Source organism: Merops nubicus, unplaced genomic scaffold (assembly GCF_000691845.1).
Source record: "Merops nubicus isolate BGI_N331 unplaced genomic scaffold, ASM69184v1 scaffold45947, whole genome shotgun sequence".
NCBI lineage: Eukaryota > Metazoa > Chordata > Aves > Coraciiformes > Meropidae > Merops > Merops nubicus.
The window spans coordinates 1-12,433 of record NW_008619180.1 but is presented as its reverse complement, the minus strand read 5'-3'; the positions used below and the strand labels follow the sequence as shown (position 1 = coordinate 12,433).

At 39.4% G+C, this 12,433-nt stretch overlaps 1 protein-coding gene across 1 annotated transcript; it reads right to left on the bottom strand.

Annotated features, from left to right (window-relative positions):
- Positions 1-1,646: 1,646 nt before the first annotated feature.
- LOC103776194 (polyadenylate-binding protein 1) lies at positions 1,647-8,175 on the bottom strand. Its single transcript, XM_008943694.1, has 9 exons — positions 7,987-8,175; positions 7,768-7,883; positions 5,938-6,077; positions 4,841-4,935; positions 3,169-3,306; positions 2,982-3,077; positions 2,267-2,539; positions 1,998-2,091; positions 1,647-1,819 (listed from the first exon to the last, which is right to left on the bottom strand). Exons 1-9 carry the CDS (start codon positions 8,158-8,160, stop codon positions 1,647-1,649), a joined length of 1,299 nt encoding a protein of 432 aa, XP_008941942.1. The 5' UTR covers positions 8,161-8,175.
- Positions 8,176-12,433: the final 4,258 nt, after the last annotated feature.

The window sequence follows — 12,433 nt, the reverse complement described above, 5'->3', positions numbered from 1 at the left end:
ACCAGCTCAAACAGAATGCCTAATTTAGGTACTGTATTAGAGATTCATCTCCGTAGTATTTTCAACTGTCACACCACTGATCATATCTGATGGTTCAAAGCTTAAAATTTACCATGTTATTTTCCCATCACTTCACTAATGCTTTTCTTATATGATATTGCAAAAAAATGTGTGAGAAAACGTTCACTTTGGTTATTAAATTAATCACACTCTAACCTCAAAGGACACTATTTCCTGAGTACATTATGTTAGTCATCCTAAAAAAGATACTTTCATAAAGTAGGTAGCTAAAAACCACTACTGCCTAAAACATTCTGAAAGAACTAAGACTCCATTACAAACAGTTCCATTTCATTCAATGATGTGCAGACTCTGCATACGTGACACTCACTCATGGTATTCCATGATAAAATACCAAGAGCTAAAATTCTATGCTCTCAGTATTTCAACATGCAACCTACTATTACAGTTGGCACAGGGATGTTTAGAAAGAACAGAAGCTGTTTGTTGGGAACAGCCCATTTTCTCTTTCCCCCACATAACACTAAACAAAAGTATTTCAAGCTGCCTTTCAAGCCAGCGGAGCAAGTGCCTTTTTGCTGATTTAGTCAAGGACAAACTGAAACAGACTCAGATAAGAGCATAACAAGGGCTGGCAGGAAAGTAAATAACAGGCTAAAGGGCTGCCTCTGACTGCTATAAAGAGAGAGAGAGCAAGCTAGCTGAGCAGGCCAGAGAGCTTCTGCCTTGGCCAGACTGCTGAGATACCCGCAGCTGCTTGAGCTTGCCAACACCGCTGCCCGCCACCTGAGAGGTGAGAGAAGGAGGGGGGGCCGCCCGCAGCCGTCCCCAGTGGGGGATTGCCGTTCTCACTGGAGCCTGCCTGCTCATGGGGGGCCGCTGCCTGCCAGAACTGGAGCTGGGACCAGAGCTTGCTGTGTCTGCCTGTCTGCCAGCCTGCCTGTCCACTACCGGGGGGTGCCCCGGCCACCGGGATGCCGGCTCCCCTCACAGACCCCTGCCGAGCCGCCGACTTGCCAAGCTGCCAACCGCATTCTTCCTGCGGAAGGATGGTAACATCCACACGCACACATTCACATATTCTTTAACGTTTCTGCTGGGCTCAACTCCTAAACTTTCTCTTCATTGATTCTACACCTTGACTTTCCTTTTTGATATACCTAGACTACCTTCACTGAACCTCGGCCCCTCAATTTGTGTAGACTTTCAATAAAGCAAATAATTTGTACGTTAATCATTAGTCTCGGTAACAATTTGTGAGCATGGTGAGGGAGTATCCCAATCTACCCTCTAAGATATGGTCCCACAGTGGCCGTTCCCCTGTGAGAGGCAAGCGCCGCACGTGCACCCTCGGTCTTATTCAGAAACCGCTCTGTTTGGGGGAGGGGGAAGTGGTGGGAGCATCCTGACGTCTGGTAGCCCACCAATATCAGCCCACAACACTGTTACACAGTATCATTAAAACGCACACTGAAAGAAGAAACACTTCATGCTAAAGAAATGGGATCACAGCAGTCAAGCAACTACTAGAAGGTGATACTAGCTTACTCATTTAGGAGGAGCCAGAAAAGGAGGGAAGGGTTACCACACGTAATACTGAATTTACAAATACTATTGAGAGGTCATTATGAATCAGCAAAATTAGAAAAGAAATCTAACACTTGAAGTTTGCATAAATGAAACTCACCAACACGTTGTGTTGACATGACTCGTGGAACTTGTGAAGAAGCTGGTCTCATGGTACTAAATGGGGGTCTGGGTGCTGCTGGGCGGATAGCACCAGGCATGTTCTGGAATGCTACGTTTTAGAGAAAATACATTAAATTACATGCTGAAACACTTAATGATGAAGAGTTCAGAATTAATACCACTGACATGACAGAAGAGAAGACTGATACCGTAATGCTGTGAAAATGTACTTAGAAGTGCTAGGGAGTTTATCACGATCACTGGAAAAAGGTAAAGAAGGGACTTACGATGAGGTCTGGCACCCTGAGCAGTCCAGCGAGGACTAGGTCGAGCAAGTTGAGCAAGCTGATTAGTAGGATAGTATGCGGCACGGTTCTGAGTCTGTCCAATACAAAAACAGGGTAAGCTTGTTATCTTTGAAGGGCACGCTGAACAGTCCGTCTTTCTGCTATGAAATTAGAATGCTAATAGTCACGCTTGCTGTTAAATCTCATCTACTGCTGTATCAGATTTTATAGATGGTACAAAACATCCAGTTACTCATCTTGATACGTACCTGTGGGATAGCTGCCATGAAGTAACCTGAAGGAGGTGCTGGTTGGTAAGGGTTGATGACAGGATTGGGTACTGCTCTTACACTTGCCATTCTCTGCATATACTGGTTGGTGAGATGGGCTTGGCGCTCTTCTTTACGCTGGGCGAGAGCTACGTATAATGGTTTGGTAGCCACAATTCTACCATTCATTTCTGTGACAGCTTTGGTGGCTTCTTCTGGCGAGGAAAAGCATACAAATCCAAATCCTTTGCTGCGCCCACCTTCCATCATGACCTGTTAACACAAAATTTAGTTTTAAAAGAAAACCATGTAACATCTACTCAACTTGCAAGATTTTCTTTTTTCAGCTTACTAGAAGTGAGACCACAGGTTTGTTTTACTGAACTGATTTACAATAAGGAATTTAACCGATTACTAAGTTTAGTGAGTACAGAGGAAAATCTCAGTGAACTCATGAGCACATTATTGCAGCGAAAAAATGTCATGTTTCTCACAGCAGTATCAGTACTCAGTTTATTTCAGTAAAGTAGGATCACATCTGAGACTAACCCAATATGTACAATAATCAAAAAAGTATATATCACTGCAACTATATACATGGAGAAGTCACTGGGTCACATCTGTTGGTCAATGAAATAAAACACTCTTCCTGGGTAAAGGATCACTGTCCATTTTAAGAGAAAGGACAAGCAAAACTCTGTAAATTTCACTTTACCTTTGCACTTGTGATTGTACCAAATGGGGAGAACTCTTTTCGAAGGCGCTCATCATCAATGCCATCATCAAGATTTTTCACGTAAAGGTTTACACCCTAAAAAAAAGGCCAGGTTATTTTTGAAAACAAATTGTGTTTTTAAATCTAAAAATATCAATAAATTAGTCCTCTTGAATGGAAACTGAACCTGGTATCTGGTGATCCTGTCCTGCTTCATTTGTTCAAACTTGCGCTTCAGCTCCGTCTGTCTTTCCACCTTTTTCTGCGCCCGGCCAACATAGATTTGTTTCCCATTAAGCTCTTTCCCATTCATCTCATCTACAGCCTTTACAAATAAAGAATCTGTTAATAGTGCTTTGTATTCCACAGTTTTTTCAGGCATATGAAAAAAATGTAATTAAAATATAAAAAGTTACATAAGGATTCCAGAAAAAAAATCCAATCTAGTTGAAACAAAATATCTCAAGACTTCCTTGCTTAAAGTGAAAGGGAAAGGGAAATTGCTTTCTGAGTGTTTCTGTCCAGTTAAAGAGAATTCACCATATGATGCAAACAACTTTTCTTATAAGAAGTTGGGGGGGGAGAATAAATCAAGTCCCATAGTGAACTACTTCTCCAGCCTTATCTTGACAAAGACAGGGAAAAGAAAGCAAATTAATTTGAAAATCTCTAATTCACACTTCTGACTTCTGTTTTTCAAAGTAACATCTAAAATTGTATCATGCACTAGACTTCATTATACTGTGTTTCTAAAGCTACAGCTGGCATAGATGTGGTTTAAAAAACCCTTTCATTAAAGAAATACTTAAGAGTATGAAAATATCAACTTCTTTCCGTTATGCTGTTTTGAGTTACAACTGTTAAGATCGGAAAACTCTAGCGCAAATTTATTCACTTAAGTTTAAAACCAGAAGTCACTAGTTTATTGTATACCTTCATGATCAAAGCCATTAAAAACATTTACTGAGATACTAGAATTTTATATTAAAACCCTCAACATGGGATTCCAACTACTGTCAGAGAAACAACTCAATGAACGTACACAAGACTGCACAATGTCGATGTAAAACCGATAGGATTTGTTCTAAACTCTTGCAGCACTGACAAATCACTGAAATGCATTCTGAAAAGCAAACTTCATTTGTTGCCCTGATTTGTTCTGTGCAGTTTTTCTTCCGAGCTATGTCCCTACCGCTACAGTCAGCTGACACAGCGAAGCGAACAACTGACAAAAAATTAAGTTCCACAGCATACTGGCACATTACAGACACGCACATGAATTAAAAGGACCCTTCTCCCCAGGTTACTCTTCAGCAGAAAAGCAGTATCATGGGCTCTGTAACTATTTTCTTACAGCTGTGCCAAACATGCTCCACAGAACAAATAGCTTTTCTGCTGACTTTGCAGTACTTAAGTTTGAAAACACAATCCCTTCTGCCTTGCGCAAACATTTTGTGCAACCAAATTGGATTCAATGAATCTTCCAGGTTTTGCAGAGATGTAATAATTTCCTATGCCTGTATGCTGCCCAGTATGAGGGTGTCAAAATCTCAGAGACCTTTAAGCCAAACTACATGAAGTTAGTAAATTATTCAAGATTCCTCATTTCTATACTAGTTCCAGCTGTCTCAGAGCATCTTGACTTAATAGGCTAGGCTCCTCAAATCAACAGACATTTGCTCATAAGAAAGCATTCTAAATGACAGAAACTATACTAAGTCATTCAGGAAGTAGACACCAAGTTTTGCAGTGTCCTTGACCAATTAAAACCCATGAAGAATTCTCAACATTTCAAATCATTCATGAAACATATTTGGGTCTCAGTCACAGAATTCCTAAAATGAAGTTCAAAAGCTTACTTTTTGGGCATCTTCATGTCTTTCAAAACTAACGAAGCCAAAGCCTTTCGATTTTCCACTCTCGTCAGTCATAACTTTCACACTTAGGGCAGGACCTAGGAAGAATTAAATATGCTTCATATAGAAAGTGTATTCTCGTCACATTTTAAACATCCTGTTTAAGTCTTAAGGACTCCTGCACCAACAGTAGTATCTAGTAAACATCACTCATTAATTTAAAATTGCTAGTCTTCTCTGATGCTGAACTTCAGTCATTGTGGCTGAAGTCTGTCACGCTGAATTTCCTTCCTACCGTATTTCAAGTAAAATGGGGTCAAAATTTCACCTCAAATTAAACTGTTTTATCATTAAAAATTACAACATTTAAGAAGCATTAGTGCTTCCATCCTTTGACACATACTGAAAGCTGGGGGCCTTTCTATTAGGCATGTGCTTCACCATTTTTCTCAGTGAACAACAGAGTTCAGCAATTCAAAACCTTTGAAAAACTGCAGTTCACAGACTCAGCTGAGACAGATATTAGCAGCTAAATTCGCTACTGTTTCAACAACAGATACTTCAATATCGCACATACATATACACGGCTGTGTCTTGATTTACAGGACATCCACTGGAGAACAGTTTCTATCTTGCCAGTGGGAAAGTTTCTCAATTTCTTACTAGGTCAACTACCACAATGCAAACAAATAATGAATGCAGGGAAACTCTGAGTAAAGATAAATCTGCAGGTCAATGAAAGCAAAAGAAAGCTCATTTGTCCTGTATCCTGTAGTGAATCCGTAACATCTACCTCTACTAGAACACTTCTATTTGCAACTTGCCAGATTTTCAAAAGCCATTTAGACACATTGTTTTCAGATTGTCAGCAACAATTCTGATGGTAGGATTATATATGCTTTCTGCCTACTTAAAATTCTCCAGTGGTTATTACTGCACTTTAATGTGAAACAAGAATTAAGTGCCAACTTTTCAATCTTTTTTAATTTTTAATCAACATCAGAGAGCAAGCTGACTCTTTGTATTGGAAGACACTGTACAGGTAAGAAGTAAGCTGAAGTTCACCCATGTTTATATAAACTTAAAGTTCAAGACATTACCAAACTTGCCAAAGAGTTCCTTAAGTCTCTCATCATCCATGTCTTCTCCAAAGTTCTTGATGTAAACATTGGTGAATTCCTTTGCTCTGGCTCCAAGCTCTGCCTCACGTTCCTTGCGGGACTTAAACCTTCCCACAAATCTATTTGCAGGAGAACAGAATAGAGTAGATTAAAGCAAGTCTGTCAAGGTTTAAAGATTTACTTTAATCCTCTTGCATCATATTTTACTCTTAATCAGTCTTGTTCATGACATGCATTAAATTCTTTAGAAAAAAATATTTATAAAAAAACTCTAAAAAACCCAATTTTACTACCCTCTGCCACATCAGCGTGCTTATCACAGTTACTGCTTTAAAAATGCTTTCGAGCCACTGGTCAGATTGTTCAACTCTTATAAAAGAATCTCTTGACAACAGGGACTGGACACAATTGGATAGAGAAGCAGGTAGAGTGGCTAAATAGAAGCTCTAGACATCAGCATAATCCCTGTGCCATACTAAAACCAAGTCAGCCTCAAAGCAGTCACCATTCTTAGACCCAGTTTTTAAGCAAGGAGTATTTAACTAACCTCCTCCCCACTCCCTTACACACCTTTCCAGCCCACTGCAAGACTTTTATTTGTTTGGGGTTTTTTCCCCCTCTTTTTAGCACAGAGAAATAAGTAGTTCAACTTGCTGTTTAGTCCAATATCATTGCAAAGTGACTGGGAACACTAAAGGTCAGTCTCCATGAGAGAAAGAACAGAAACTCAGTATACAACACTGCAACCCAAGGAACTGCTCTAGTACAGAAGTTCTGTGACTAACACAAATTTCTGACTGTAGACTTTTGCTCTTAAATTTTATTGTATTGTGCAACTTTATAGTTCCAAATCTGACAAATACAATAAAGTAGCATACAGTTAACATTTTCTTAAACTTTGACAGCTTCACCTGATTTATAGTAACCAAAGACAGAAAGAATGACAGTGCTTTTATGACTACACACCGACCTTTTTTTTACCAATTTAAAAAGGCTGTATGTATAAAGATGGAAGCTGAGTAAAAACATCCAGTGTGCCAGTCAAGCACAGATCAAGCAGAAAAACTAAAGTCTCCAAATATATGTTCACCCTGTACATGCCTTGATCCATCCATCAATCTCTACATATTTAAACAATCCAGGATGGTAAACTGATGCTGATTTTTGTTGTCCTTTCTCAAACTTTCTCAAGAATTTACAGACCTTTTTACATCTATAATACCCCAACCCCAAGCCTAGATACCACTGACCAAGTAGCCAAGTAACTTTTTTCCTACGGCATAGAATACTGATAACATTTAAAACATTATATTTCTGTAAATTTTATCTTCTGCTCCCATTTCCTAGATATGCTTATTAACAGACATTCAACACTGGTGTAATCCGATGGCAATTCAGGACTGAGGAACTCCAGAGCTTTAAGTTTTGTCCAAAAACTGGATAGCGTACTTACCTCACAACTCTACTATAAAGGAAGTATTATGCAGAATACCCCATGGACTGTATTTCATCTCAGACCAGTAAGATTAGAAAACCAGAGAAGCTCCCAAATCCTCATTACAGCACTGGATTGTAAGACAACTAATACAAGTTTCTCCCTAGAGCTCATTATTAGCCTTTTCTGAACTTCCTCTGCCTTCAGAATAGGGAGGATACAATTCATAGCATTCCTAGCTCTGAAAATCTGAATCTTCTTTAAAATAAGAAATTTTTACAACAGCCTGTCTTTTCTAGGTAAGCTTCAAACATCAGTCCCCTGTAAAATTAATTTCAGTCTGTTGATCCCCAACTGTGTATTTATGTACTTACACTTTGCGGTCATTAAGCAGCATCCCATTCATTTTTTCAATGGCTCTTTCTGCAGCTTCTTGTGTCTCAAAATGTACAAATCCATAACCCTTGGATCCATTTTCATCACATACCACCTATTACAAGAAAGACCCTGTTGTAATACCTACGGCATGTTTTCAGCATAAATTGAGTGGTTTTGTGTCGAACTACTGAACGGGCCAATAATTTTCCACCAACCTTACAAGACAGGATGTTTCCAAAAGCAGAAAAAGTGTCGTACAAAGCTTTGTTATCAATTGATTTGTCCAAGTTTTTGATGAAAATGTTTCCCACGCCGCTTTTGCGTAGAGATGGATCGCGCTGAGACCACATGATGCGCACTGGTTTGCCTTTAATGACATCAAAGTTCATGGTATCCAAAGCTCGTTCAGCTGGAAAAACATCATGGAATTAGTAGGAAGCACTGAAGTCATCTTAATAAGCACACACAAATAGCACTTAAAACAGTAAAAGTTTTACAAAGAATTGTACTTGAAGTCCAGCACCACCAACAAGGTGCAAACCCAAACCTCCAATATAAATAAGCCCCACTCTTTTATGCAGGTAAAAACTGCCAAAAACTCCTCATCATAAGCTGCACTTAAGGGACAGGAAAGAGCACAAGTCAGCTGAGCAAGCTGTAGAAATCGTGGCAGCCTGAAGGACTGGAGCCCACTGGTACAGTGACAGGAGAAAACGTATTGAGTGATGGCACTGACAACCTGCTCTGCAGGAGGAAAAGTTTTAACATTTGTGAAAATCAACTGGCCACTCCCACACCACACAGATGTATACTGTATCAGTAGAAATGCTTTTAGGGGTATGACTTATGCCTATACGAGGCCTTTTGCAAATATTAGTGTAAGAACTAAATCACCAATACGCCTAAACTGACAATTTATTTTCTAGCTGGGGTTCAAGCCTGGTTCAGGCAGCTGTTCCATGCAACTCCTTCCTCAGTGACAAAACAGATCTGTGATGGACTTCAAGGCACGGGACAGCTGAAAGAGACTTGATACTAGCACTTAATTGTGAAAATCTGAAATTATAAGATATTAAAAGCTTATGATGAAATACCTACGAGCTCAGTGATGGAGTAAGCATTGTTACAGCAAAATAAAGTAACATAAGCCAGGTTTTGCTGCTCCAGTGGAGCAGTTTTTCCAGTAGAACTCCATAACTAAATTTTCAAAGCCTAAATTTAAGGTCTCAGTGTATTTAGATAGGGAAGTATTAAGACTTCTTCAGTTTTCACATGTCCCTTCAAAGCAACAAGACATGTCTGTGATGTTTGAAGCCAACAAGGTATTTAAGCAATAAAGAGCAACAGTTCCCAAGTAGAGCAGACATATGTTCTCCTACATTATCTCCTCTGCATAGCCATTCCTGTACACCTGGAAGAACACTGAGAGAAGTCCCAATTGACAGCTTAACTCCCACCCATTGGTACTAACCCACTTCACTGCAATCTGCGTATAGCTGAGCAATGTGATGTGAAATCAATTTAGTATTAGTTTAGTGCTGAACAGCAACCATTTTAGTTAATTGACTTTCTTAGGAAAAGGACCAAGGGCCAATAACATTGTGAAAATCTCTATTCTAAGTTTTTGTTCTTTAAGTACTGGTTTTATCTTTAGCTATGCTAAGGGTATCATTGCCAAAGAAAATTTGCAGTCAGCCTCTGGTTCAGGTGGTACACCACACTGTATGTCTCTTCTTGCCATGTCTTCAGATTACAAGTGAATTTGAAGATTCTTTTATCTGAAAGACATCTGTAGAAGTTAATGAGACAGGAATCAAACATCTTGTAAAAAAAAAAAACCCAAACATCTAGCAATACTACTACCGTATTCATATGACAGTAGCAAGTCAACAACTGACTTAAAATGAAGCCACAAAAAATGTAAGCATTGCCAGTCTTTTGAGTAAGTTAAAGCTTTCACAAACTTTAATATAAATTAAGCAGGAGAGAAAAGAATCTAGATTCTGATAAACAACAAGTATCAGAACGCTTTACATTATAAAACAAAAAAATAATAAGACCACCAAAAAAAAAGAAAAAAAAAAAACCACACAAACCTGAGGATATCAAAACTGGCCACAGTAGAAACACCTAATGCTTTGGTATTGCCCTGGAAGTCATTAGAATTATTACTGCCAGCACCAGCGAAACTGCCAGCAACAAACAGTTCATTATTTCCAGAAGTAGAAACAGAGCTTCCTTTACTAGAAAAGAGGCTTTTCTAGCTCACACTAATTGCTTCTAGAACAATCCAGACAGTCCTCAAAAAATATGTGTTCCTGGACACATCTCTCACACATCTGACTCAAAGCAGGTCTGTACCCATGTGCGCAAACGCTGTCACTCTCAGCTGATAGGGAGCACGTATCCCAGACCAATGCGTTTTCTTCACAAAGACAAGGACAGCATGGAAACTCTCAACAGCTTTACCGAGCAGAAGCACATGAAATGTCAAGATTTCTGTTTAACCGTGACCATACTGTCATTCCGTGACAGATTTAAAACATTACCAGGATACATCTGCAGCCAGGTACAGGTGACTCTCAAAGTTCACAACTAGTAAAAGTGGCTTACTTTCATTACATTTCAGCCATAAAAGGCTGCACACTCGTTTGCAGGAGGCAATTGCATTCAGCAGTTAACAAGTGGACACACCTACCCGTGTTGTACTTCTGCTGATTCTGCTGGAGCTTTTATTGAATGAGTCACCAGTTCCCATTTCAGTCGTGAGCAACTGGACAGTCCACTTTAGAACAATTTCAAAATCACACAGAATATAGGCTTACTGCTAAATGCATGCAGCAATAGCTATAAAATAATAAACCTCTGGAAACAGCTTTTCAAAAAAATCTGAAGAGAGAAGCACAGCTTCAGATTACTCAAGAATATTTCTAGTTTAGTGATTAAACAAGATTGCCTAGGTTTTATTCCAGACTATGACTCAAATTCAGAAAAGTCACAACTATGAATTGTGTGCATACCTCACACATGTGTCATCAGGCCTAATTGGTTTCTGGAAGAGCTTTGAGATCTCTAGTTTACAGACAGCTGGTAATGTCACACACACCTTCAAAGACATTTTTCAAAACCCAAGCTAGTTGTTTCTAGCTGTTTAATAAGCGCAGCAGCCTGAGACTGAGCTAAGAATTAGGCTGAACCAAGAAAAGGCAGCTAGTTTGGAACCAAAATGAAACCAGTATTACTGTTAAGAATAACCATTCATCCTTGGAGCTTCTATTTCAAGGGTTCAGTGGATGGATAGAATGATCTATGAAAAAAAAATCAAATACTTTCTAGGTATTCCAGGAACACCAAATTCTAAAAATGCTGCAGAATTGCAATTGCATGTTATTTAAGTGTATTTTAAACAAGTGCTGCCAGGCAGGTGCCCAATGCAAGTTGATACAGATGAGAAACACTTTTAGCTGAACTGGGCTAGATGTAAAACAAAACATGGGTGCTTCCCAAAGTCTGAGAAGTCCTTAATGTTTGGAGTAACAGCACTTTTATAAGAGGCACATTCTCAAACTCTGAATGCAAGCACTGCTCCAGTGACAAAGCTGTTTGTTCCCACATCTGACAGGTGACAAGCTACGTCACCGAATGTAGGGTTGAGGGGGTTACTTCACTAATGACAATGACAAAGTTGACCCTTAAAGAGTTCTGTCATTACTAGGGAGAAGAAGCACTTCGACATCTGCATTGACATTACTATATCACAGTACTGAACTATGCTAACTTTTTTTGAGATTAAACAGTACCATAGTTTTTTACTAAATGAAAGCAAAGTATGTTGAAACAAGCATTCAGATCGTTTCATCCTAAACAACGGCAGAATTAAAAGCTCTCTGAAGTGAGAGAACATAAAAAGTGAACTATCTGCCTATTAAAAAGGTGAGACAATAACTTTTACTACGTAACAGGAATCATCAGTACACCAAAGCCTGATCTGATAATGGCTATATGCTAAAGCAAATTTTGAAAGCTAGTTAATCTAATAGCTTGAAAAGTCTCACCTTCATGCACTTGAAAATAAAACCATTACAACAGAAAAAGCTGTTTGCGTGAAATATGTTCGAGCCGGTCGAATTATTTTTTCTTTTAATTGGACTCTACAAAACTAGGAATCGGTCACATTTGGTTCTTTTATCAAAACATCCTTCAAATGAAGAAGTCGGTTTGCCCAATTTGGCACAAACACAGCCAGAACTACGTGGAAAGTTTCTTCACTGACAGAACTTTAGAGAACCAGCAAGATGTTGTATGAAGCAAGTTTAACAGGAGGACGACTTAGGAAATACAGCATCAGAGAGCTCACAACAAAGAGAAATGGATCGGAATACAGCTTGCTACATGAAGAGCAAGCAAAGGAGATCCAAGTAAAGTAACTTCACTCGTCCCTGCACGTGACAGACCTGCCGCGGCTGGCGTTTTAACGTATGCCCTGGTCTGTGCTTTAACCGGACGCCTATGAAGCTGCCAAGCCACCCTGGTATGTCCTACTTCCTTCTTTTGGCCTCTTAATCAAGCACACACGCCCAGCTCCTGCATACTTATTAAAAGGTGCTAATGACTCTGGGGTTTCCTCCGAGCTCGCCCGCATCTCAGCCGCCCTATGCGGCC